The sequence below is a fragment of the Trachemys scripta genome, chromosome 15, assembly GCF_013100865.1.
Source record: "Trachemys scripta elegans isolate TJP31775 chromosome 15, CAS_Tse_1.0, whole genome shotgun sequence".
NCBI classification, from domain to species: Eukaryota; Metazoa; Chordata; order Testudines; family Emydidae; genus Trachemys; species Trachemys scripta.
The window spans coordinates 21,281,523-21,309,214 of NC_048312.1; the positions used below are offsets into that span (position 1 = coordinate 21,281,523).

The 27,692-nt window shown below is 39.5% G+C and overlaps 1 protein-coding gene across 5 annotated transcripts in view; it reads left to right on the forward strand.

Moving 5' to 3' along the window:
• PRR14L (proline rich 14 like) overlaps positions 1-27,692 on the forward strand; it is a 35,990-nt gene that overhangs the window by 605 nt on the left and 7,693 nt on the right. For 2 of the 5 annotated variants that reach the window (XM_034790861.1, XM_034790866.1), the window contains exons 2-7: positions 588-693; positions 2,956-3,491; positions 7,562-7,643; positions 16,129-22,231; positions 26,340-26,408; positions 26,949-27,117. In XM_034790861.1, coding sequence (XP_034646752.1) covers positions 2,991-3,491; positions 7,562-7,643; positions 16,129-22,231; positions 26,340-26,408; positions 26,949-27,117 — 6,924 coding nt within the window. In that variant the 5' untranslated portion in view covers positions 588-693; positions 2,956-2,990. Of the gene's footprint in view, positions 1-587; positions 694-2,433; positions 2,534-2,729; positions 2,796-2,955; positions 3,492-7,561; positions 7,644-16,128; positions 22,232-26,339; positions 26,409-26,948; positions 27,118-27,692 lie in introns of all 5 variants that reach the window. The other 3 variants (XM_034790862.1, XM_034790864.1, XM_034790865.1) reach the window with 3 other exon arrangements.

The window sequence follows — 27,692 nt, forward strand, 5'->3', positions numbered from 1 at the left end:
TCCTTGACTCCTGTAGTTGTCTGAGTAGTGGGCAGTGCTGGCTGGGGGCCTTTTGCTGACCAGGGGGTTGTCATTCTGCAGTCGGTTGTGTCACCGAGATGAGGTATTGATTCCAGGTTTTGTCATGGGGGGCAGGGGTTGATCTGAGGGATTATGGAGAGTTTGCAGCTCTGAAAAGCTGCAACATTTTGGTTAAAGAGTTAGGCTTGAATTTTACATTCTGGATTGTGTGTGTTTGTGAGAGAGAAAGTGCTTCTGAACTGTGTTGTACTGTCAATAGCTAATAGAAATTGTTCTTTAGTTCAAAGTGTGGCGTCCTGTCTCTTTCATGTGAAAGACCCAAATTCTATCCTAATAGTGACTGTGAAGTCCGAAGTGACCAGCGTGAAGCATATTGACTACTAGGAAATCTTAGGCAGCTATGGAATTGGTACAAATGTATTGTTTATGGAGCATCAGTGTTGCTGGTGTTGCTCTTTGAGACTGGAATCTGTAAGGTTTTCCTCTTGAAATGTAGAACTGTAGAAAAGTTTTATAATAAGAAAAGGGCTGAGTTTCTTTGTTTTGTTTTTGTTTTTACTTACCAGGGAGACAAGATGTCATCTGTCCTCTTTACTTGGAGTAGCTGATTCAAAATGAGAACCAACAAGGTCTACAAACTCGTCATACATAAGAAGGGCTTTGGGGGCAGTGGTCAGTATCCATTGGGTCATAAGTGTTTTTAGGATTGATGGTTTCATGAACAGTGATATAATCAGCAGTTTTCCATAATATTTCTAATTTAACAGTGACAAAGCTAGTTTCCATTTTTGTTAGGCTTTTTCAAACAAAGTATTAAGGGATTAGCCTTTGTGTAACCTACATTGTCACTAGTCAGAACGTGTAAAGCCCATTGATAGTAGAATACAAATTAAAATCCACAAGTGCCAGATTATAGTAAAAATGTTAGCTTCTGTAACAGAAAATATCTTTGACACCTTTTCTGCTTTTCTTTTGTCTCATTGAAGTGGACCTACTCAGGCTTGTTTGCAAATAAATAAATAAATACCTTTACAATTTTATTTTATATTGTTTGCTTTTTGGTGGGCCACTTTCTAGATGTTGCAACAGGTCACGGGTTTGGGTGACATGGGTTCTATTCCTGTGTCTGCAACTCACTTTGTTAATGTGACTTTGGGCAAGTTACTTAACCTCCGTAATACCTGGCAGAGGTTGTGTGTGTAAAGCATTTCAGGATCACAAGCAAAGGTGTTGTAGGCAACTGGAATGTGTTTTTCGTGTGCTGTAAGACAGGACTAGAAGAAAATAAATTTGGAGTGTTTTAGCAAATGGGTCCTTCTTCCTTCCTTTGGTAAATAAATGCTAAGATTCTGCAACCTCTCAGCTGTCTTTTGCTTATAGCTGATATTGTCATTTTAAAGAGGGAGAAAAATCAGGGTCTGTAGAATTTAACCCATATGTTTTTATTACCAATTCTTGAGGAAAGAAGCCATGCCTAGTGTTTATTTAACTTGTATGTGGTCAGTGTTTGTATTTATCTATAGATCATTAGTGCACTGAGACCATATTATGTTGTTGTTCTTAAAATTAGCCGTATGCTAGTCAGTATTGCTAGAAATGGTGTAAGTTTTTGAAGATAAAGGTTTTAAATTTTTTTTAGCAAAATTCCTCCTCCCCTATTGTGTGGTGTCTTTTTTTTTTTTTTTTTTAAAGGAGTCCTGGGGATTTTAGTTATGTATGGCATAGAAACATTGAACTAGCCGAACTGATGGATGGGTTCATCTACGTTTTTGAGCTGTGTAAAGAGCAGCAAGATCAACATTTGAGTAATAGGATTGGGTTTTATTAACCTTCTGTTGGCTGTTAGCTGAGTGATTGGTGCCACCTGACCTAGCTTTGTGTAGAAACTCTCAATGGAGATTCATGAGCATGTCAGTGTTAAGTACATAGTATTCTTGCATCTGGGCTCTTTAAATTTTTTTTTTTAAGTGACCCTTTATTTAATGTAGTTCAGAGAATTTGTGGCTGACCATGTTGTGGTCATGCTGACACTATGGTTAGAACTGTACTAGCAATAACTGTTTGAGCATGGCTATTGCTAGCATAGTATTGGCTATTGGATACTGATGAGTTGGGCTCTAGGCTATAAGATGAATCAAAGGTTCACTTTAGATAACAAACCTAGTGATAGCACCATCTTTTTCCTCTGTTTATAATGGGGAAGTCACAAGGAATGGCAAGTGATAGTGCATGTGTTAGGGATGCATTTTCTTGTATGGCTTTTCCATCTAAAGAGAAATTTTTAAAAATATAGAAAAGTAAAGGAAATTTGGCTACTACCATCAAACTGGCAGGATGTTTGACACCCTGCTTTAGGTCCACAAGTGCTAGTATATACTTTTTCTCTACATTTCCTCTCTTCCCATTTCCTAGACACTCATACATACTACAAGGTCTTAGTTTTAGGCTAAGAAGAGATGTTGGGGTAGGGAGAAACTGCCGATGTGAGAAGAGAGGAATAACCTTATTCATGGTTTGTGTGGCACTTACTCTAGCGCTCAGTAATTGTAGAATCACTTTCTTACCAGGAATTCATTTGGAATATACTCTTATTGAACACACACATTTGAAGTACTTACTTTTTATTTTTTGGTTTAAACTTTTTAATAGGGCAAAGTTACAATAGAATGTTGACATACTGCATTTTATATTACTTATTACTTATTCAGGCTCAGGTTAATATTCAAAGAACCTGGCTGAACATTTTGGTTTGCTGACTGAGGAGTCGTCCTACTGTGAGTGCCTTAAAAAGGGACCAAACTTTCTAAATATCTGTCCCCTTGTTGGTGCTTCTCGGGCGTATGTACCTTTGTCCCAGACAACAACAAAAACAATGATTACTTTTGTGTATATGTGTGTGTCTGTGTAGTGATTTAGTGTTGTCTTTACTTTTAGGGTGAGTTTAGAAAGGCACAGTCTTCATCTGCCTGATGCTATCATCTGGAGTGGAGTCCCAAGAGAGAAGCCACCCACGTCCCCTTGATTCCTCCATGTCTGCTGTGGTACAGGAATTGTACGCTGGACTGCCAGTCAGCATCTCTACTGAGCTTACTGCTGGGTCCGATCCTAATGTTAGACTAGATACAAAACCTGAAGCATCAACACTTGTGCTAGCACATAGTAGCAGTTTGTTGTCTGAGTCCCACAGGATTAGTGGGGTGGAAAATTGCTCCCAGGAAACTGATAACCTGGATCATGGGGACAAGCTTACATCTGATGGGCTGGCAGGATCCCTTTCTGAAGAGTCTATGGGGGCTGGAAACCTTGCTGAGAATGAAGAGGCCAAAAGTGGAAGCTTGGGGAAGCCGGACACTTGTGCTAATGCGAGCCAGAAGGAAGAGAGACGATCTGCGAAAGAAACACAAGATGCTGAGGAAGAGCTTGTTGGATGTTGTGCTTTAGCCTCTGAAGAAAAGTGGTGGTTGAGACAGGTAAGAAAGAAATTGATTACAGTGAATGTTTGAACATAGCAGAGAGGGATTTGTTAGGGACTCGATGTCAATGTGCTTTTTGTTCTCTTTCTTTAAGTCTTGCCATCATAGCATCCAAAAATATTTAATAAATTTCAATTTGTATTCTATTGTTATAAGTGTGATTAATCGCAATTAATTTTTTTAGTCGTGGCTAATTTTTTTGAGTTAATCGTGTGGGTTAACTGCGATTAATTGACAGCCCTTAAAAAACCCCTTCACAAATGCCAAATGTCCCTCTTCCCAGCTGTTGAGGAGGATACATTGTAGTCTAAAATGTCATAATACAGGTAACAAATTAGCCATTATGTGGTCATGCTATTGGTACCAGATTAAAATAACTAGCAGTGCTTATGCTGAAACCATATATGACATCACTTATGTCTTAAGTACAGTCTCTGCAGTCTGCTGTATCTTTCAACTCAACTCTTCAATAATTGGACAGTGGATCAGTGTCTCTATTTCCTTTTTCAAATAATAAGGCCTCTCAGCTCATATGTTGTTTTTTTTCTCCAGCAGACATTGACGTTCCAATTATTATTCCAAGGCAAAAAAGTTTGTGAGCTTAGAGATAAAATTGAAATTAACACTTCACCGGGGAAACCCCCCCCCAAACATTGAAATATTATTTAAAAAAAAAAATTGTTTAACTTGAAAATTCCGTGTTACAGGTTTTACTATTTGGCACAAGGAATTCCAAACACTTGAAAGCATGTAAATACACTAAATGAGAAAGTTTGATTAAAGTAAGGAACTGAAAATTGAGCTTATACCAGGAAGTGAACTTCAAACTCAAATTTCTGAGAAATAATTCTCTCTCCATAATGTGGTCATATGATGACATTTAGGTTTCTTTGATGTCTTTATAATACATATTAAGGTAGTTTAAATGTTACAGATGTTCACGTAACTTTTCAATTGCATCTGCTGTTTTCTTTCTCCCTGAGCAGAGTCTCTCCCCAAAATCCCCTATCATTTAAAAAGTTTGTGTGAGAGAGGAGATTTAAGTCAAAGCTTGGTAGTAATTTAATTGTATAAAACCACACTTCATACTTTTTTTTTACTTGGCTTTTTTGCTGGGGGTAGTGAACAAAAAACTATTTTTCCTAGTAGCAGCAGTAATGGGTACGTAAACTACAAAACAAATAGTAGGAGTTGTACTAGAGAATTATTTAAATTTAGCATGTTTTCATTGGGAGACTGAAGTTGGTTTTGAATTTTTATTTTTAAACAAGGATGGTTCTCTACAGTTCCAAAAAAAACTGATTTCATAGTGAAATCTTCCTAATCATATGACTAATCCCATTTTCTATTTTTCAAAGTTCTTATTTTTCTTTTCAGTAGAGCCACTGTAGACTGACTTTACATTAGTTTGCATCAGTGGTTCATCTTCCAACTATTTCTATGGCTTTGGGTTTGATTGATTAAAAATTAGTGTGGAGGACAAGATAGTTATAAAACCTGAAACGTACGTTGTGAGGTGGAGTGGATTTTGGAGTTTTATCACTGGGGGGAAAAAAACTCGAAATGTCTTAATTGGTTTGGCTACTCTATGCGCTGAAAATATTGGACAGTACAGCTGTGAACTGACTGCTCCTTCTGTTTGAAAATTTATTCTCTGGACAAGTGACATGGGCTTCAACATGTCAAGTAGCTGCTAAAGCTGGAGTGCACACGAGCCAGAGCTTACACCAAGGGACAAAATAGAAAACGCTTCTTCCATCGAGAGTCTTCACTCTGCATCCATCAGCTTCACCCATCACTGCAAATTAAATATAATACTTTGCTAATGTGGATACATTTATAATTCATACAAACAAAGGCAATTCTCTCGTCATTTCTCAGCAAGGATTTAAATAGCAAAATGCTGTAGTTAAGGCTCCTATTGATTAAGACTTCATTATTTTACAAAATATACTAGAGAATGTTTAGTACATGAATGTTTAGTACATGAATAAGTCATTTTATAGATAAATATATTAAAATATTTTGTTAAACATTCCTTTTTATCCACCTGTGAGTTCTGGAGCATGTCTGCATTTAAAATTTTGAGGGTGAGGGTTTATTGCAGGGGAGTTAATAAATATGATTGTCACACTGCTGTTGCTTTAAGAAGGAAACTGCAATTTAGCTGTTCAAAACCGGGGTACAATATTACAAGGCCTGGATTCTATTCTTAGCTTTGCAACTTATTTACTGTGACACTTAGGATGAGTCACTTAGTCTTTTTCCTTTCCAGTAGTCTAAGGAATATTATAAGCAGTATTGAGACAATGTTTGAAAGCACTTTGAGGTCTCCATATGGAAAGTGTTGTAGAAATGCATAATAGTTCATTAATAATTTTTTTGAGGAACGCATAGTTGGCCTTTCTAGTGCCTTTACTAATAAATTTCTAGGGCCTTCACATTCTAGTGCTTTTACTAATGAATTCACTTTCATGTGCATCTGGGTGAAAACTACTTAACTGAAGTACATTAAAAGAAACTAAACATATTAGCAAATGCCTTCTTAAATGTACAGTAATATGTGACACTTAATATTGCTGTTTGACCACAAATTATTATTGCAGTATTTGGTGGAGAGCAAAAAGCTGTAGTCAAGGTTGAAGAATGGCTTAACACCTCCTGTTTCACGTGCTCATAACTTCCTTAAAATATTCACCTTTTTAATTACATTGTTTTTCATGACTGCTCAGTTGTCAAAGATAAGATATTTTTCTAAAGTTTGTGTGTGTGTGGTTTTTTAAGTTTGAATTAAGTCCCCTTATCTATTTTTGAGCCAGGCAAGGATGAAAAAAGATATGAGTGCTAATGAAGTTACTGTTTAGATCAGAAAGAACGTGTGTTCCATAGACTTTCACCTGGATCTGCTGTATCCTTGGTCAGCCATTCTAGCTTTCTTATTCTCTCAGAATTTTGTTAATTTTGAGTGAGTGATCAATTATCATACATCCATTTCAAATATCCAACATCCAAGTAGTGGGGCCTTGAGAATGTGTAAAATTTTGAAATGGATGACTGGAGAGTGGGTCTCCAGACTGCTCATTCACTCTCTTGGGTGGAAAATTAGGTCTTTAGGCAATTCTGTAGAGCCCTTTTCTTGGCTGAGAAACAAGTCCTAGGGATAATCTTCCTTGTCCTGAGAGAGAGATGGGTCCCCACTCTTCTCCCTAGTCCTTCTAACCATTACAGGGGGAAACCAGTGCCTCTATTATATGCAAATTTCTTGCTGTCCATATTTCAGTGATCCATTTAAAGGAGTGTGTAGTTCTTAGAGACAGTAGTATAGTAATTACAAGAAATGTACCTATAGAATGTGTGTGCTTGTGTGTTTCCCTTCATCCTTCAACAAAATTTAGGAAACATAATGCAAAAAACTGTTAATGCAATAGTAAGTTTGCATAATTAAAGTAGTCAGAAAATGCTGAAGTTAAGGTAGTACAGTGAAGAGGGTAATATTTTCTTGTGCGTTTTTCATCTGCACAAGGGATTCCACTGAGAGGGATTATAATAATTGGTTTGGGGTTTGATGAAGGATTACCATTCTGTTTCATATTGGGACGCTTTCCATTGTATTTAAATTCACTTCCTGCTTTAGTTGCTACTTTGGCAAGGCTTTACTGATGCTGAGTTTAAACATTCTCTGGAATTGTCTCCTCCTGAGGATAGGAAAGACTAATGCAGTATCTTCTCCAGTGAGTGGATTTAAAAAAAATTTTTTTTAAGAGGAAAGATGTGATGAGGCAGTAGGTCAGAAAGGAAGGAGAATTACTCCTATTAAGTGCTTACAGTTCAGTTATTTGCCTGTATTACCACACTTGTAAGTGTGCTTATGGTGTATGCATGACTTTCTCCCTCATTTCCCAAAAAAGCCTAGCATATTATGTGGTATGCTAATGCTTACTGCGTCCAGAGTTAGGACTGGCTTAACAGGTACCGTCCCTGGAGTCTAGGAATAGTCTCTGAAAACTATAATTACCAGTTAGTCTCAGGTGTTGCTGCTATGGTGGTGACTTGTTCCTTTATTTCAGGAGAAGCCTCAGATAAACCGAAGTGGGGGAGAATTTTCAAGAATCTGCTGCACTGAAATGGCAAGCCCTCTGAAGAGTAAAGGTGTGTATTTCAGTTGTTCAGCTTTTTTCCTTCAGGATCCTCTTTCATTCACAGAAGTGCGTGAATGATTGCAGGGATAGCTCCTCTGTTCTTTTTGGTAGTGGAAGTTACTGCCCTGTTCGTGTAGAACAATAGCAAAGCTTATCCTGTGCTGTCTCCTGGCCATGTGCTGCTGTGATTGAAATGCTCTGATGAAGAGAGTCCATATTTGGAAGTTCTTAGTCTGAAATACTTGTTGACTCCGGTGCAAATGCTCTTGTTAGTAATTATTGGTTTGTTTTGAGAAATAAGGTAATACAAAACTACATGAAAATATTAACGGTAGAGATGTGCAAAAGAAACAATAATTGGCTGACTCAGTCACCATCTAATGCTTTAGAATATGCAGTTTCCAAAGTGAGAGGGGTTTCTGCCCTAATTCTTAGTCCTCCTGTTAATGATCCACTTCTGTCCACAAATGCTTTGATCACTTTGCCTGCATCTGGTGGCTATTCTCTCTTTCTCTGCACAGCAAGCAGGTATATTGTGACTCTGTTTAACTCCAGGATTCTGGAACAACCATATTTTGATTTCAGTCCTGTGTTTATTGCAAATCAGGCCTGCTTGGCTGTGGCTAATATCCTGTTCTATCTTGAGTTCTCAGTCACCACAGATTCTGTTGACTTCATACTAAAAGCTAATATTTCAAATAGAAGATTTGGGTCTGTCCCTGCATGTAATTTGGTGGCACCAGATGTATCTGTTTACAGTTGCTGTTCTGTGAATTACTATCATTCAGACTGAGGCCTGGTCTACACTGGGGGAGAGGGGGAATCGATCCAAGATACGCAACTTCAGCTATGAGAATAGCGTAGCTGAAGTCGACGTATCTTAGATCAACTTAGATTGACTTACTTCGCGTCCTCACAGCGCATTATCGACGGCTGCCACTCCCCCGTCGACTCCGCTTCCGCCTCTCGCAGCGGTGGAGTTCCGGAGTCGACGGGGAGCACGTTCGGGTATCGATTTATTGTATCTAGATGAGACGCGATAAATCGATCCTCGATAGATCAATCACTACTCGCTGATCCGGCGGGTAGTGTAGACGTACCCTGAGCATAAAACAAAACCAAGAAAAGACCAGCCTTAAGCAACATAGCAAGCTTGTGTTTGCTTGGAGACCAGTTTTCCAGTCTTGGTTTCTGAAAGTATGGAAAAAGTCTTCAAAAGTTTGAGCAAATACTGTTCAGATGTTTTTGAGCATAAAGAAATTGAAATTCTTTTCCAAAACTTGTGACCTCTTTTGAACAAAACTATTGTTGAAATGACCAGAAGTAAACACACAATGAAATTTGATGTGGAAATAACTCTCGTTAAGAAGTGTCTTTGAGTGTTCTGGTGCAAAGAGATTTGATTTGAAAATAGTTTGAGAATTCCATGCTGCACAGTATATTTTAGCAAGGAGTCTTATTAAATTCATAAAATGCCAGCTAGAAAAACTGCTTCATTTTTATGGCTGTACATGTTTATGGCTAATGTACTAGCACAAGGAAGAGTGCAATGAAGAGATTAAGGAGGGCTGCTGCACATTTTGCATGGCACCAAGACAGGGGCCCCAATCATATAAGCCTCAGAAGATGCTTGGGAAAGGAATCTAGTGGTGTTAAACCAAATAGCTTCCAGATTATGGAATTTACTTGTTACCATTTTTTTAAGTCAGCGGGTCTGCTAACTCTTGGATTTGTCTTCTCTTTTTCAAAAGTAAATTCCATTCAGTTAAGGAAACTTTGTTTGTAGCTCAACATTCAAGTCAGGAAATACTTAGTTAAGGTTGTATGTGTAACCTTTAATTCTATGCCTTGTGTATATACATTGTGATGCAATCTGATTACGTACCATTTCTGAATTCTGATATACAATTTTTTTCTTAAGCACATGTAGCTTCTTGTAATATTTTGTACTACATGTATGCTAAACAGTCCATGAAAGTCACTTATATGAAAAGTATGGAATAAACCCTCCATACGTAGCATACCACATTTAAGAGTAAAGGCTAAAGCAATGGTGAAATTTTTTTGGCGTGCATGAGCTACATACGTTTCTAGATAAAATAGTTTTACAGCCAACTGCCTCATCCATTTAATTTCACAAAAGAAAACTTTGTAGCTTATTGAAGAGACTACATATAGTACATAGAGATTAAAGCTTCAATTGTACAAACACACATGCTTAACTTTAGCCATGTGCATCGACGTTGGCAATATTGGGGCCTAAATTACTAAAATAGGCACATTACAGAGAAGAGAACTCTTCATGTAGAAATTCAGTCAGTAAAGAGTTGCTGCACCATTGTAGCAATGAAAATGTGAGCATAAAAGAATGAAAAGCATATTAAAATGAAAACCTAGCACGAGATGCTACATCTGTTTCTAAAGTTACAAAAAAATTGTATTTTTGAGAAATGTGATTGTGTAATTAAAGACTGTATTGTAATGCATCTGCAAAAGAAAGCAATGTTAAGGCTAAGTCCTATTTTGACCATATGTCCTAACTTTTGAGGCACTTACCTGTGCAGCCTTAATAGTCTCAACATAGCAATTTGCATAGAATTTCAAAATTACATGGTACATTAAAATAATTGTTACAATGTTTCCTTCCTTTTCTTATCCTTCCCTTTGTAGCTGGAGGGGACAACCTTTTGGGGATTTAAACTCCTCTTCATGTCTCATTCCAGGGGGCTGGACTTGATGACTTCTCGAGGTCTCCTCCAGCCCTACTTTTCTATGATTCCAGTAGCTAGCTACCACTGGTGCCAATTACATTAAATCAGTGTTTCTGTTAAAGTGATCATTAGTGAAATACTTAATGTTTACAGTTAAACTTTCTTTTGGTTTAACCACCTGTTCAATATTAATGGGGAATTTGGTCACTGACAACTTAAATTTCTGTCCTCTGTGCAATCAGTTTTCTCTGTCTTCCACAAACAAACAAGGATTTAAAATAGGAGACTGGGGTGGTAAAGCCATATATGGTAAGGTGGACTCAGGAGTAGCCATAGTATGTGAAACTATTCTAAATTTTTTTTTAAATGACTAAATTTCAAGATAGTGGTGTCCCTTCAGTACTTTGCAGAGCTGTTTCAGGTTGCTCTACAAAGAGGACAGCATTGCATTGGCTTATGTTCAGTTCATTTAGAAGGTTATCATCAGCCATAAGGGCTAAGAATGTAATATCTTAAAAGGACAGAAGCAAAATTGAACATGTTCTACCCAAAAGGAGGCAAAAATCCTCTTGTCCTCCCTTCGTGTTGAGGAAAGTGTTGGAAGCTTCTCCTATCAGTTGTTTTTCATTCAGATTAAGGGAATGAGCAGATCCTAGAGAAACTAATCAAATCTCTAATATCTTGACTGAGCAGGCCCAAGCAACGCAGATTCATAAACTGGAAGGCCAGAAAAGAGACCATTGTGATCATGTAGTCTGACCTCCTGTATAACACAGGCCATAGGACTTCCCTGAATTAATGTTTGTTTGAATTAGAACATATCTTCTAGAAATCAATCCCTCTTCCTCCCCATCATCATTCCGTGAATGTCTGGAACCTAGCTTATCAAAGGAGATTTTTACAGAAAAACACCCACACACCTCAACCCACCCCCCCCAAAAAAGTGTAGGTTGGAGAATTCCATATCCCCTTCTTGGGAAGAGAGACAGTTGTCAGACTGACTCCAAGTCTCAGGAGAACAAGCCTTTTTGTCTTAATGTTTTGAGTCTCCCCTGAAGTATACTAGCAGGCCTGGAACACTCCTGAGAAGCCGCCTTCTTGTGGAAGAAAATGAGTGAGGAAGCCAAATATTTTCCATTGGAGCTGTATATTCTGCTGCTTGCAGCTTTAGAGGATTCCATTGCGACTGAATGAGAATATGATTAAGGCCAAAGTAGATGCAGTCTAAGGATCTAATGCACCTAGGAAGAGATTCTTCCCTGAGAAGAAATTATGGCAACTTCTACATCTTTTGCCAGGGTATTACTGGCTTGGACAGTTTCCCTGTCTGAGCTAATTTCCTTAAAAGTAAGGAAATCAGATAGCCAGGGAGCACCATTGGGGAATTTTTCTTTCCTGGCAATTGCTTAATTAGACACCCTAATATTTTTTCACAGAGCAGTGGGATCTAAAATGATGTCCTACAGTCATGTGGATAAGGTGACTGAAGGTTGACATACAGGCAAACCAACTATTAGTGTCCTTCAGGTATTGAGGAGGAAGATTGTTTTAAGGGTGAGTGGATATGGTTTATCAAGGAGTTGTCCAGAAAGACCTTGGCCAGCGCTAGGATGCATAAGAGGAAGCACAAGCCAAGCCTTGCATGCCTGCTGTTTGGGAAATACGGGAGTAAACCAAAGTGCTAAAGCAAAGTGGAATAAAACCTGACAGGGATGATGTAAGGGTGACTTCCAAAGAAAGCTCTTGGTATTGTCCTGCTGACTGCTTGGTCTCCAGATAGATTTACAGTAGACTAGAGCAGTGGTTCTCAAAGCTGGTCTGCCGCTTGTTCAGGGAAAGCCCCTGGTGGGCTGGGCCGGTTTGTTTACCTGCCACACCTGCAGGCTCGACCAATCGTGGCTCCCACTGGCCGCGGTTCACCACTCCAGGCTAATGGGGGCTGCAGGAAGGGCGGCCAGCACATTCCTCGGACCGCGCCACTTCCCGCAACCCCCATTGGCCTGGAGTGGTGAACCGCGGCCAGTGGGAGCCGCGATCAGCCGAACCTGCGGGTGCAGCAGGTAAACAAAATGGCCCAGCTCGCCAGGGGCTTTCCCTGAACAAGCGGCGGATCGGCTTTGAGAACCACTGGACTAGAGCCCTACCTAGTAAGCAGGTTGCACAAAGTTAGCAAAGATAGAATCCCAACTAGATTGGACAAATGGGTACTCAACCTAGCACATCAAGGCTATGTGATAGTTATTGACTCCCACATGCAGATTTATGATCTTCCTTTATTGAATTACCTCTTCTCTGTTTAAAAAAAAAAAAAAAAATGGAGGCAGCAACCCTTCAGTCTAGATTTGGGAACCAGAGGAAGTTTGGAGAGTGGAGATGGGCCTAGGTCCTTACTCCCTTCCTGGTTCTCAAAGGCTCAGAAGGATGCAGGGCAGTATCAGACCTAAATGCCTAACTTTTTCCAAAGAGGCTTGTAACTTTTATATTGCCTCAACATTTGGGTGTCCCAATTTATCTTAAAGAAGACCAGATTTTAAGTAATATTGAGCATTTACTTTCTGAAAAATCAGGTGCCTTAAGCTGTCTGAAGTTGGCTACACAAAATCACTTGTCACTTTTGAAAATGTAGGCCAAAGTTCCTGATGTGTGAGAGAGCTGGGATTCAAGAGGGAAATGCTTAGGTTCACTCTTTTGGTTATCTTCTAAGGCAGTGGTTCCCAAACTTGTTCCACCGCTTGTGCAGGGAAAGCCCCTAGCTGACCAGGCTGGTTTGTTTACCTGCCGCGTCTGCAGGTTTGGCCGATCATGGCTCCCAGTAGCCGCGGTTCGCTGCTCCAGGCCAATGGGTGCTGCTGGAAGCGGCGGCCACTGTGTCCGATGAACCTGTGGACACGGCAGGTAAACAAACCAGCCTGGCCTGGTCCGTCAGGGGCTTTCCCTGCACAAGCAGCGGAACAAGTTTGGGAACCACTGTTCTAAGGTGATACGCTGTTGTCAATCAAGCTGAGACATGATATGATTATACATCTTTATAACACTGTCTTATAAGAGGATGCTTTCCTTACAGTAGCTGTCATTTCTAATACACTCTCACCTCACAATATACATAAGTTTTATGAAAGAACTTTGTAACGTCAGTAAACTTTCTCAAACAAGGTGAGATCTATGTCTACTCCTTGCTGGATGATTTGCTTATATCTAAGCGTGCCCTCACAGAGAATAAGTGGAAATGGATAGCCTGTATGCAGCTCAATATTTAGATAAGAACAGTATTGTCATAAGTCAGTACAACAATCGGTAGATGCCGGAAAAGTTGATCTTTCACTGTAGAGTGTGAATTGATAGCAAGACCCACAAAGAGCTCTCTGCAGAGGAAAGAGCTTGGATGCTAAACACACAGCCAAAGAGGTCCCTAACTACAAAAAAGCCAAGGACTGTTGTTCCCAAGTGTCATGCTGTTGGGCAAGACTCTACATGTGAAATTATCAGTTTTCTTCTCTAATTGCTCTGGCAATTTTACCAATTTATCAACCTGTTGCACCTACGTTCCAGGAAAGATGGCTAAGTCTCTGTGCTAATGGCTAAAGAACAATATGTATCTAGCTGGTCACAGGATTACTGAGCCAGAGCAGCATTTTGATAACTGTAGATGGCACCTGAACAGCTGGGGTGCGCACACACAAAGGAAATCAGTACAAAAGGAGGAAGGATCCATGACAGGCACTCATAAAATGAAAATCTACTGTCCTGGTAAGCTGGCTTTGCAGACAGTTAATATACTCAAGCAAGTGGAGCCTCCATCTCAAGTCAGGTTTTTGGGTGCACTCTCGCTGGATCCAGTCATGTCAAGATTGAGCAACAAGGCACCTCCAGGAGAAGGAACCACAAGGGTACAGCAATTGACATCCTGTCCAAGAGATAGCTGAAATCCTTTCTGTATGTCTTGCCACCTGTATTCATACTCTGCAAAATGATACAAAGCCAAGGTGATTCTGATTGTTCCTTAGTGTCCAAAGAGCCTTGGTCTTCTGACATGATCAGTCTATTGGTCTATCTGCCCATCTTCTTTCCCTGCAGGAGTTGGGAGTCCAGTTCTGAACATGAACCAGAAAAGTGAAGTTTAGCTGCATGACACTTGAAAGGAAGTAATTGAGAAGGGAAGGCTGGCCTTCTACACCACCTTACATACATCACATGAAGTTGCCCAACAGTCTGTATTCTAGAGCCTGGTCATGGGTTCAAGGACCAATGGAGGTGCAATCATGCAGTACTGTACAAGTCAAGGCCAAAGATATGTTCTGAAGTCCCTAAGTCAGGGCTTGACAATACATCTAAAATATCGACTTTAAAATCCCACATTGCAGCACTAATAGTGCACTGCATTCAACAGAAAATAGACTTCACTCTATCCTGACACCAGAAGGTTCCCCAGGACATCTTGGCTAAGTAACCATCTACATGTGTATGGAATACAGCACTTGTGTTCAATACTCTGTAGATGTCAGAAGGGCACTCAAAATATACAGTTCATCTCAGTGCAGTCTGATGGAATTTGTAAGGCACACTTGAACCTCTATCAATATGTTTACCAGTTGTATAAGATAGACCTGCAAGCTTAATTGGATGCTTCCTTTGGTGGAAGAGTTCTGCATGTGGTGGCACTTTAGGGATTAGGCAGTGATAGAGAATAAATAGAATGCTAAGTGTGTTCATGGAGCCATACACATAGACATCTTTGGTGATCTTAGTGATAACGTGCTGAACACCTATATAAAAGGGGCATGGATTCCCAATCCAGAAATATCAAACTAGGAAAAATTTACAAATGAAATGAATTGAAGGAAGCTAGTTGTCACAGAAGTAGAGGCTACTAAAAGGAAAATCCTTTTTACCCAAGTGTGGGCGAACGCACTAAAGGAAGTGGTTAGAAAAGAAGATACACATGGAAACAGATTTATTAAAATATTTGAAGGTGAAGCTGAGGCACTCCTTTTGTTGTAGAGAAAGAAGAGGCATTAGTGAAGAGATTTAAGAAAAAGAAGAGGTAATCAGACTGTTTCGGTATTGAAATGGACTTGGACAATCTAATGGGTCTCTTCCAACTCAAGCTTCTTACTTTTAACCTTGGTAACATTTGGATAGATTGGAAGAGAGAAAGGGAATAAAAATACAAAATGCTCTTGAAACAGTTGCTCCATTGCAAAATTTCATTTCAACTGTGCATGCATATCTTCCTCTAGTTCCTTGTCTGCATAAGAACAGTAGTTGGCAGTACAAAAGTTATAGTAAGAGGAGACTTTTTAATCTTCTCTCCTGTAATACAATTAAGAGAGTATAAATTCATTCAGTTTTGAAACCGCTTACTCTGTCCCACCAGATAATTTAAATACACATCTTGTCTACTTCCCACTCTTCTAAATCTGTACATATTGTAATTTGCTATTCATCATAGAAAAATGCTACTGAAAATAAGCACTAGTTTGATAGAACTCATATGACCTCTGGCTCTGAACTCTTGAATTACAGTGATCTGGAAATTGATAATATTGGATCCATACCAGTTATGTTTAATATCCATGCAAATAGGTTAGTTAGGATTAAAATAGAATTTTGACTTGTTTTAAAGTAAACTGGTGGTGGGGTTTGTCAAAGTGATTAATTATCAATTAGCAAAAGTGTGCTGTTCGTAATTGTATATTAAGTAGAGAAGAAAGTCAAATGGAAGGTTTTTTTAATTTAGTGTGCAGTACTGATTTTTTATTTATTTATTTATTTTTCCTTGTGCAGAAGAAAACCAAACAAATGTACAGGTGACACCTGAAATTCTGCCAAAGCCCACTGAAGAAGTACAAGGTATGAAGGCTGATGGGACTAGGATATTTAGTAAAGCAGGATACAGGAATGACAGAGTGAGTAAAGGTCTTCCATCTGAGAACAATGAATGCCCAGATATAGACACTATCACGGCCAGTGGTGAGGTTTCAGAAACCAACACCTTAGTTCCTTTAGCGCCTTTAACAGTTGTGGAGACTGGATCAACAAAAGAACATCCACAAGAAAAGCGAGAATATAAAGGATTAACAGCCTGTACTACAATGTCATTGACCGCAATGGGTTGTGCTATTTTTGATTCAGAGACTGGAGAAGTAGAGTTGTCTAGATCAAGCCATGTTAATGAAACTAATGCAGCACCTGCCAGTTACCAGACTTACCAGCAAGATGAAGAAAACTGCCCTCATAACAACAGTGCTGTTCCTGTACCTAAAAGTAGTGTTGAAGTTGTTATGCTTCTCTCAAAAGAAAGCTCTGAAGCATTATGTGGTTCATTAAGAAGTTTGTGTAGTCTGGAATCTGGAAATATGCCACTGGAAGACAACACTACTGAGATCTGTGAAAAACAGGAGGAGTATCTTGCTGAAGAGATAGAAAGCCCAAGCTGTGATGGTGATAGTCAAAGAACTGAGTTTCTAGAGAACTGGATCTCCAAACCTGTGATGGAAGAACAGCTCTCTCCAGTGCAGAGTGAAGAAATGTCCAGTGATGAGGCTGAACAATTGGAAATGGATAGTTGCACTGATCATTCATACAACTATGGTTATGGGAAAGTTGCTGAAATCCAGAGAGAAACTGCTATGAAGAACAGTTGTGGCATGGATAGTGGGTATGATATTCAAGAAAATGTTCATTCAGAGAGCTCTAATTCGCCAGTTCCTAGTTCTGTTGTTTCATCAACTGAGGAGTTTCCAAAAGGAGATTTAAGAATCCCTTCAGAAATTAATAACTTGAAAAAGGATGGGGACCAGTGGCAAATATGTATTAATGATGTAGTAAAACAACATACAAAAGAAAATAGAACTCTGGTGGTGGACACAAAAAACCTTGTCAGTATTCAGACTGGAGACGTGCATACGTGCTCTAAAAATATCTACAATAAATATGCAAATTCTCCTTCCCCTGTTCATGATTTTCTGGACTATGGCTCCAAGGTAGGTGAAGTTTCCCTTGAGGCACAACTGTTTGAAAAGGAAACCAACAGCAGTTCAGTGGTAGAAGATCTGAACAACAGTTTTGGTAAAGCTCCAGAAGCAAATAGTGTTAATGTCAACCTGCCTACATGCAAAGACGCTAACTTTGCTTACACACTAGGTGAAGCTCTTAGTCATGATGCAGAAAAATCAAGAGTGTCTCTCGGGGTTATAAGTGAACTTTCTTCTTGTAATGCTGATGCAGTTTCAAACAGAGATGTGTACCTGGACAGGCTGTCTAAAAAAGAATCCATCATTTCTTCTGCAAAAGTGGAGGCACAGCATGTGGGCCTTCTGCTTCATAAAAAGGAAGAATTGTCTTTACTAAATCACAGGAGTTTCAGTACTTCTAATGTAGCAAGTAAAGGTTCCCAGAAGAGCATGCACTCTGCACTGGGGGATACAGAGAAGATGGTCATGGATATAGAAAATGAAGAAAGTGACATATGTACTCATAATGACCAGTGTATAAAAGACCACTGTTCAGCTGTCAAGACCTGCTTCATCTTATCAGATAGTGCCAGCTTGGATAATGCTACACTGAACAAGGATTCCTTTAAAGCGCAGGCTAAATTGAAGACTGAAGAAGTCAGTGGCTTGGAAACAGGAGACTGCCTTATACATAATGATAAAAAGGCAGTCAACCCTCCCGAGGAGAACACTCATGTAGCATGTGAATCTGTTCCTTGTGAAGATAGTTGGAATTGCAGCAATATGTTTCAGTATATGGCAAGTCATACTTCCACAGCAGAAAAGCTATTGCATTCAGCTTGCACTCCAGATAAGTCCACTACTAGATTGTCAGAAGTGGAGATTTCAAATACAAATGTCGAAGTAGAAAGCTCGAAACTCTATGATGGCCATAGTGAAATAACAGAGGAAAGGCTAGATTCTGGCACCAGAGAGAGAACTTCTGATACAGATAAGGGACAAGGACAAATTAACTCTTATGAATTACAGAAAGATGAAATTGATAGAATAGAAACTGTGGATAGTGTAAAGGCTCATAAAAGCAGTCACCAAAATGAGACTAGTGAACAGTCAGTCAACAGAGATTTGAAAAAAAACATATTTGGTATCCATCTTGAACTTGGCAACACAACAGTAGTCCTGGGAGAGGGAGAACTAAAGATGTACAAGAAGACTGTGATACCTTGTGAATACAATCTTTCCAAAGGCACTACTTCAAAGAGTGATACAGACTCCGGCATCCCAAGTCATGAAAAACATTTGGACGAATCCTTTGACTTAGAATTGTCGGGTTTTAAACATTCAAAGCAACCAAATGAGACCATTTGTCAGGTGGAAAATCAATATCTCTCATGTCAAAGTGAGCTTAATGGGCCAGTTTCATACAAGCAAAATGAAACCCGAGTAGCCGATGAAGTTCTAGAGTTCCAACAGTATGACTTAAACATCTCAAATAAGCAAATATCGAACACTGGTGTACAAACTATGACAAGTTCAGTGGATGAACCTAAAAGATCTCTCCGCTTCAAGGAAAATGAACCATTAACTCTAAAGAAAGATGAAGACACAACTCCATTGGTTCATGAGTCTCTAAGAGAGAAGAGTTTTCAAGGAACTTTCAAAAACGTAATGGTGGATAACTCTTCCAATAGTATGGTAGATACAGAGTGTTCAGAATACACAGATTCCATCAGTGATCTATCGGAAGGGGAGAAAGTAGAATTAAAAGAATATGATAATGTAGGTAGCAGTACAAGGGAAGATCATGGAACTTTCAAAGGAAGTATGGTGGGTTATAGTTCTACCAAAAGTCTGGTAAATGCGGACCATTCAGAATACACAGACTCTATCAGTAGTGCAAAGGAAGATCAAAAAGAACATACAATATTGGCAGAAAATACCAAACTTTCTGCATTATTGAACATGGGCAGCTTGGTTATGGGCCCGGAAGGTAAAATTAAGACCATTGTTGAATCCTTTTCTGTCTCACAGTCAGCCTGCAAGAGTCTTTCAGGTGCACCAGAAGATATGACTCTCGTTCCAGAGATCAGAAATGAAACATGCTTACTGTTGGATTCTTCAGTAAATCATAGAATCATAGAAAGCAAGAAAGCTTGTCCTCAGCCAGAACTTGTGACTTTTACAGTTGCTGATGGTCCAGAGAGAGTGAATCCAGTGCAGTCTGAAGAGTTCTGTGCAAACCAAGAGCTTTCCAGTTTGAAAGGTATAACTTCAAAAACACCTTTGGCTCAGAACTCGGAAATCTGCCTGCCTCAAAAAGATGAGCTGCCTGCATCATCAGAGAATGCACAGATAGTTGACCAGGAGTCATCTTCAGCAAATGCTCTTTGTAATGACTATTCTGCTATAGAACCTCTTGAGCTGATAGAGTCATTTGAGAGAAGAGCTGATGGCAACTACAGCACATCTGAAGAGAGAGAAAAAGCAATTAGCTCCCCAAACGATGCAGTTAAATTAGAAGTGTGTAGGGCTTCTCATGCTCACAGCAAGGAGAGGTCTGTAAGTGCAGGGGATAGTGAGCCAATTGTAAAAGAGATGGATGTAATTTCATCAGACAGTATTGATTGTGTACAGAAGTTTAAAAGACCATCTGTAAAAGACCAGAGGCAAAGTGCAGTAACTGCAGAAAAAATAAAGATGCCAATGCATTCCATTTTTGACCATAAAAATTATTTAGGAGTTTTGCTAGAAGACTTGACATTTTCTGGTGACAAAGTTAGAAGCTGTGTGCCTCTGAAGGCTGAGCCTTATGAAAAGCCTTCACAAGCCTACTCTACTGAACAGATCCCCGAATGTAGTTTGAATAACATTTCAGATAAAGGAAAAACTTGCGTTAAAGATCACTCAGAATTAGGAGATGTCAAGTTGCTTTCAGAAATCGTAGACAATTATTTGCAATCTAAAGACTTAGTTAACAAAGAAACGTCAGAAATCCATTATAACACAATATGTAATAAGCCGTCAAAAAACGACACAGAAACACCTTTAAAATGTCTCGATTGCAGTGAAGTGCGTCTGCCTTATGAATTAAGTTCACAGAGCAAAGACAACAGGAAGGAGGTTATAGGAGACCAAATAAAGACGCCACATGACTCAATCAGTGCAGAAAATGAGGTGTCTGATGCGGAGAGATTGGTCAAAGTAGGTGAATGTCAAACTCTTAAGCGAAAGATGTGTGAGGAGACTGAAGTACCTCCATCTCAAAACATCCTACTCCGTGAGGGGCTGGCACAGCAAATAAAGGAGTCAAAAGACACACAGAAAGCAAAAATCCCATTGCAGGAGAGCGTGGTGTTTGATAGTGAGCCTTTAGATAGTTCTTCAAATGAATTGATGACATCTTCAAGTGTCATGAAGACTGAAGGTCCTAGAGAGCAGCTCTTCGCTGTCATGAGCAGTATAAATGATAGTGACAATAAACAAGTATATAGCACTTTACAAGAAGCCAAAAGGCCAAAGATTTCCAAGGATGGTGATGATAATTCAGAGCATATGAAGACTATGGACTCCGAAGTGGAAAGCCTGAGCTTTCATTTAGGGACCCACATTGAATTGTCAGCAGATAATACCCCTTTCATTCCTGTTTCTCTCTCTGAACCACAAGCTAAAAGCTTTGCTGGGGATGATGAAATCCATGGTGCCTTTGGAAGTACACACAAACTAAGAGGACTTTTTTCACTAAAGAAGCAGCCACGAAGGAAGGTTCCCACACCAGATGAGCTCAAAACTGTAAGAAAAAGTAAAGTTAAAAGCTCAGCTTTTATAGGGAATTCCCCTGGAACTGTTCCTACGCAAGAACACAAACTCCTCAGCTCTGTATATTTTGCATGTAATCCATCAGTAATGGAAGCAGAAATAGCCATGAGACTGGACCACATGTCAAAGCAGAGAGCCAATAGGTGCAGTTTGTTGAACAGCTTGAAACTTAGTAAATGTACCAAAGAACCAAAACTGTTAAGCAGGCTGTCTACTATGGCCAGTAAACTACTAGCCCCACCCAAAAGCATCCACAGGTTAAAGACTCTGCAATGTTCCTCTGACCATCCAGTGGTTGAAAGGTTCAGCCAACTTAGAACTAAAAAGCTACTGGAAGTTTTTTCATGCATTAACATGAAGTTAAACTCTCACCAGGCTGATGGCTTGTGCACCAAGATGTTCAACTTTCAGCCGTTGGCACTTTATCCTGTAGACTCCGCCAAAATACACATTTTAGACTGGAGTAGTAACATTCCATCATCAGTCTTCAATACCCCCATTTCCCCAGTTTCTTTTCACATCAAATTGGACTCTGATTCTTTGATAAACCTCAGGGGGATTACGTCCCAACAGTGTGTACCTGATATACCAGCTTTAGGAGAGGCACCATTACATCCGTCACAGCCTTCAAAATGGACCTTTTCTTTCCTCCTGTCCCAAAGCTGCTCAGGTGCATCAGCTTTCAGGGAAGACGCTAATCTCCGTAAGGAGCTGCAATTTTCTGCTCTCTCTCTAACAACCCCAGAGGCCGTAATCCCTAGTCATGACATTAGGAGAAGTCCCATACCTAAAAGAAGAACAGGGTGCTCCCTGCTTGGCCTTCACACAGTGTTAGCTCTTTCTTCCCCTGGATGTTACAGGATCTGGACAAGAAGAAGAAATGTAACCAGTCGAATTCCTACTGTCCAGAGACTGTTTATGTCACAATTCACACAGGGCTTGAAAGGGTTAAGGTCTCCAACTTCCGTATCAGATGACCTCTTCTCTTCATTGCCCTACTCACTGGGCAGGGTACTTTCCATATGGAGCCAGCATGGTCCTTCCGCCTGTCCCTCCGAATTCACTCCTCTCCATCCCAATCACTGCAAGTGGCAGCCAAGTCTGGGCATCGAGAACAGGTAAAATCCATCAACTTCTTTCTGAGAATAAATACATAGTGTATATAGTTGCAGCTTTTGGGGAGGGAGAAGGGTATTAGAGGTTGGAGTAGAGGGTCAGTTTCCGGTACTTCCTGTTTAACCTTGCACACTCCACTCAGGAAATGGCTCAATAGAAGACACTTCCATACAGAACCGTCTCTGTTATCTGAATTTGAGTACATTTTCATTGGTTTCTTTAATAATCTCCTCTTCTGGCAGAACCGCTAACTCTTCTTCTCCCTCCCTGCAATACATATACACCATGCACCAGAATATATATTACAGAAAGATGAGCTACTTCACTAACTCTGTTCTAAATGACTGCAGAGCCACTGGATTTTTGAGGTAGGAAAGTTTTTCAGACACCTGAGCTACCAGTCTAGCTCGAGCCGTGACAAGATGGGCTTATGTGGCTATGCAAATTCCAAATCTGAACAGAGAGGAATAATTGTGGTGCACTCAGTTTAAACTTTTAATTGCATTCTAATGAACTGTTCTACATTGATTTTAATTGTAACTTGTTCTGTATAACTATTCCTGTTCACCGTTCTGCAAGATGCACTGTTAGCATAAATAAGTGCAGCTCCAGTGAGATCACTGATGAATTTTGGCCTTTTTATCAAACTAAATAGGAGTGAGAGAGGAATAAAGACTGTTTGTTTGTTTTTTTGCTGCTAATTGCATGAGACGAAGGGTGGACTTGTTAAGGCATTACATGGGGAATGGAGAGAGATGGGACCACTGGCTCTGCAGATGCTGCAAGCTTCCTGCTTGACCTTTCTGTGCCTTAGTTGTCCCATCTATAATATAGGATAATTCTGCTGCCTAACTTCACAGGGGTGGGCTGTTTGAGAGGTACTCAAATACTACAATTATGAGAACTATAGAAAAGCCTATAAATTAAAATAGATAAGCTGATGAATTCTCTTGCCTACCACTGTGATCTCTAAAGAAACGTTGAACCTGGCTTCTCTGTGTCCCTCTTTGGTGTAGGCAAAAATTTTACCAGATAACTAACTACATACATTTCACTATCTGTGATCTGAGACCCCTGAGATTTAAAGCGGCCCTTGCTGGCCAGAGCTAATCAAGTATTCAATCTACTGATGTAAATTCTCTTGGTCTACCAAGGTCTTGACAAAACCTTCTATACTAGTTCAAGTGTAAAGCATAAGCTTTGGAACTTTTTAAATAAAACTCCTAGGGAATAAAAGAATGGAGCTAAATAGTGTCCTATGGAACCAACTTTATAATCAATCATCCTGTGGAGCTGTGATCTCTCTGCCAGACTTTGTGAAGCAATATTTCATGTACAGCTTTGTATAATATCGATTCTTAACTGTGTTGGAGTGACCAGGTCCAGCTACAGTTTGAGAACTGAACAGAGTTGGTAATTCTTAATCATCACCACTAATCGTAAGAAAAATGTAAACCCTTTTGAAAAATTTACATCTGTGTATCGGGTGAGTTTTTAGTCTCTTGAGTTGAGAGATATAGCACTTGGCATGGGAAGCTAATGCTGAATGCACCACTTGATAAGCTAGTTTTATGGGCATCAGTCTTTCTTCCCACTCTTTTTCCCACCCAAGTCAGACTGTCTTTCAGTCAGTTAACATAAGTGAAGATTTAATCCCTGCATCTAAAGGCCAATTTTAAAAAATCACTGTGAAATGTTCTTTATTACTAATGGAGAGAAGCCAAATCAAATCTAAGTACTTCTCTGGTCAGATAACAAGAGACTGAAATGCAGTATGCTGTCCCTAAAATTCAGTTCAAGAAATGTTACACTCTTAAAGTGAGAAGAAATTGTGGTTGACTCTTCTGTTCCACTCACAGCTTCTTTAAAGAGAAGTTATTGGAGCATGCTATAATAGCTGGAAAGGGTGATACTCAATGAACTCTCAAGTAGAGCACTGAGCAAATTCTGCTTTTAAAATAGACAACAAAAGTGACATTTTGAAGGATTTGGTCATAAGACAATGTGGGAAGAAAAGCCAGCTGAAATGTTTAAAACAGAAACTGAAATATAATTTAAAAAATTTAAAAATGCAAAACGTTATAAATATTTGGGTAAACTAGTAAGCTGTTCATTTTTTTTAAAAAAAGGGGTGTAATCTCTAAATTAGGCAGAAGGGCGAGGGGGACTGATTCTTGTACTCAAACAATCTTTCATAAAGGAATTGCTGCTGCTTTATGGAGAAATATATTTGCTGCAATATATGCCAAGGTCAAGTAACCATCTCCTTGCCCACATTTAATAGGATAAAAAATTTATTAAGCTATTCTGATGAGGATGGGTGAATATCAGGAAAGGATTTGACATGTACGAGTGTCAGCAGAGTTTGACACTATCAATCATAGCAGTCCTCAGCTTCACATGGACCTTTTCTTGTGATGAGAAAGTTCCCTTCCAGTTGGATTCTTTCACTTAGCTTTGGCTTTTTCATAACTGAGAAGGCAGTGAACACTGGAATAGTTTTTCCTTCCTGTAAAGCTGTTGCTACCAGATATTGATCAGAATTTTTATTTTAAGCAAAACCTTTTTCCACATTACTGCCTTTCTGAGACTAAACTTTTTAGAGGAGTGGAATGTTTTCATCATTCTTACCTGCATTTTTACTGCATAAAGCAGAATATTTTGTTACCAACAGGTGAGACTTCCATGCACATACCAGTTCAAATTCTAGCACTGACAGACTAGTAGTGACTAGAATACTGGTGGAGAGGAAGCACTGTACATGTGGCACTTAATGATAAATGTGGTAAATAAATTCATTGGGTATCTATGTAAGTGTCGTTCATGCCTACTACTGCCATGCTGTCTGCAATCTACAGCAAAAGTATATACGCTCCTTAACAGACAGATTGGGATACATGGAAAACAAAGTTTAAAGCTTTCTAAGTTTAGTAGGGTTGAATGTATTTAGCTATAGGCAAATGGAGAGAACAGATAAGGGACTTGGGTCTGGTGTACAGTACAGAGTTAATTTGATGGAAGTCATGTCAACCTAACTATGGAAGTGTCTACAACTAAATTTTGCTCCTGCCAACGTAACTGCTCTGCTTGCTGACTTAATAACTCCACCTCCACTAGCAGTGTAGAGTCACAGTTAATGCGCTTAGGTTAACGCAGTGTCAGTGTGTGTCTACACTGACACTGCGTTGCTTACTTTGGCTTTCAGGAGCTGTCCCACAGTGCCCCACACTAACAGTACAATTAATACAGTCACCCCTGGTGAGGAGACACACCACCGACACAAGGAGCAAAGCGTAAACATGCAGAAGTGATGTAATTACTGTGGCGGCTGTATGCCAATTTAGGTTAGATTGACTTAATTTTGTAGTGTAGACATGACCTTAATCTTAACAAATGAAGTCAAGGCAGTTCTAGATTACGGAGTTATTTAATTTTTCTTGTGTGTGTGATGCTAATAGTGCACATACAAAAAATAGAAGCTTAGTGTTAGAAGATCCAAAACTGCTGTGTAGGTCTTCTTCCTATAGATCTGTGTAGCCAGTAGTCTTTATAGAAAAGACTTGGATATTCCCATCAATTAAGAGCATTCCAACAGGAGTTAGAGGGGATATGGAGTTAATCTTGTGGAAGTCCTTGAGCATACTTGTTTGGCTACCATGCTCCTTTTGTTTGGCAGGCAAGTCTGTCAGGGCTTATTTTTTTGTTACTTTAAATTTACCTTTCAAACAAACAAACAAACAAAACCAGCTTGGAACGGAGAACCCAGGCTCTCTTGAAAACACCTCCAGCTTTCGTACTAAAACAAGCTTTCTCCCCTTCTGAAATTTTCTGAGTTTCTTCATCATACTTTTTGGTTAAGAAGTGAAAATAGAAGTATTTCCCTCCTGGATAATTTGTCAATGAATCTTAGACACTAATGACAAATGTAGGTTGCTGTCATGTCGGGTTTTTTGGGGGATGGGGTGTGGTAGAGAGAGGGTCATTTGACATGTCTGACATTTCTTTGCTTCCTTGGAGTCTAGATTATACTGATGAAGTCTTTCCTCCCCTTTTATGGTGTAGTCCTAATTTAGCTGTCTTTTTGTTTGTTTTTTGTTCTTTTTGAACTAGTTATGCCATGTTACCACACATGACTGTCCAGGGAACAGAAGCTGCAAGGACCACGAGTGCTGAGATAAGGTAAGAGTCTTACCCTGTAATATTTGTTACATATGGTGGGAATGTGAGTTTCTCCACATCCTGGCAGTGTGGCTTTTCAGGTTTTGGTAGATCTCTTTAAGGGTTTGTCTGCCAAAACCTAAGTGTAACACCGATTCTGAATGGGTGTGTTTTTCATATATACACACAACAGATGACTGGATGTAGCAAATGTAGATAATCTTTAAGCCCTTCTGTGCTGCTTGTCATGAAGATACATGACATTATTGTGGTCCATTTTTTCACCCCAGATACTTTATCTTGTTCAAGAGCTGGACTTCAAACACTGGTATTTACTCTCATGTATCTTTGGTGCTTATGTGGGAGACCAATCTCCTTTTAAATACATCTAGTGAACAAAGAAAACAGTTACAGCAATCCAGTCAAGGTTCTAATTTATAATATGTCCTAGATTCTAGAATGCCGTCACAATAAAAATCCAGCATTAATCTAAATATCCTTTCTTCTTCATCCCCCTTTCTCTTTTTTTTTTTTGTCTTTTTCCCCTCCTCAAATTTATAGGCTGGAACGTTCACTCTGTGATTTGCTACCAAAGTCTTGCACGTTTCCGGAATCGGCAATCTCTCCACTCAGGCTTTCAGTACCTGAATTACAGGTCCATCCTTTTGATGAACTCGATGCTTCTCTCCCACTGTGTCCCACATCCCAGAGCGCCACCAAACTGAAAAAAGTGAGTGGCTTCTTGTCTTCATTAGTGGAAGTAGGCAGACAGCCAGTGTTTGTGCATACAGTAAAATGGTGGCTTTGTTAACCTAGAAATCTAGTGTTGCACTGCAACTAGACAAGGATTAGGGTTTAGGTCTGAGCTTGGACCTCATTCCCCAGGCACACAAGACCTGGATCACTATAGCTCCTTGCATTTCTCTGGTCTGTGCTACTTCTGCGTTAATGGAGAGTAGCTGTTGCTGAAGCAGAAAGAGGTAAGCAAAACATAAAGGGATAGAGAGGGCCTATGAGGAGAAGAGAATTCTGGAAGACTGCTTTCCTCCTTACCTTTCCCAGAAAGCCACTGTCAAACACTAGCAAGATTCATTGATTTGATTTTTTTTTAAAGCCAAATGGGACCTCTGTAACCATCTAGTCTGATGTCCTAAGTCATAGAATTTGTCCCCGTGATTCCTGCATCAAGCCCAATAACCTGTGGTGGAAATGGAGCATTTCTTCAAGAAAAACATCCAGTTTTGATATAAAGAAACTCAGTGGTGAAGCTACATCACTCTGTCACTCTCCTTGCTGAATGGCTTG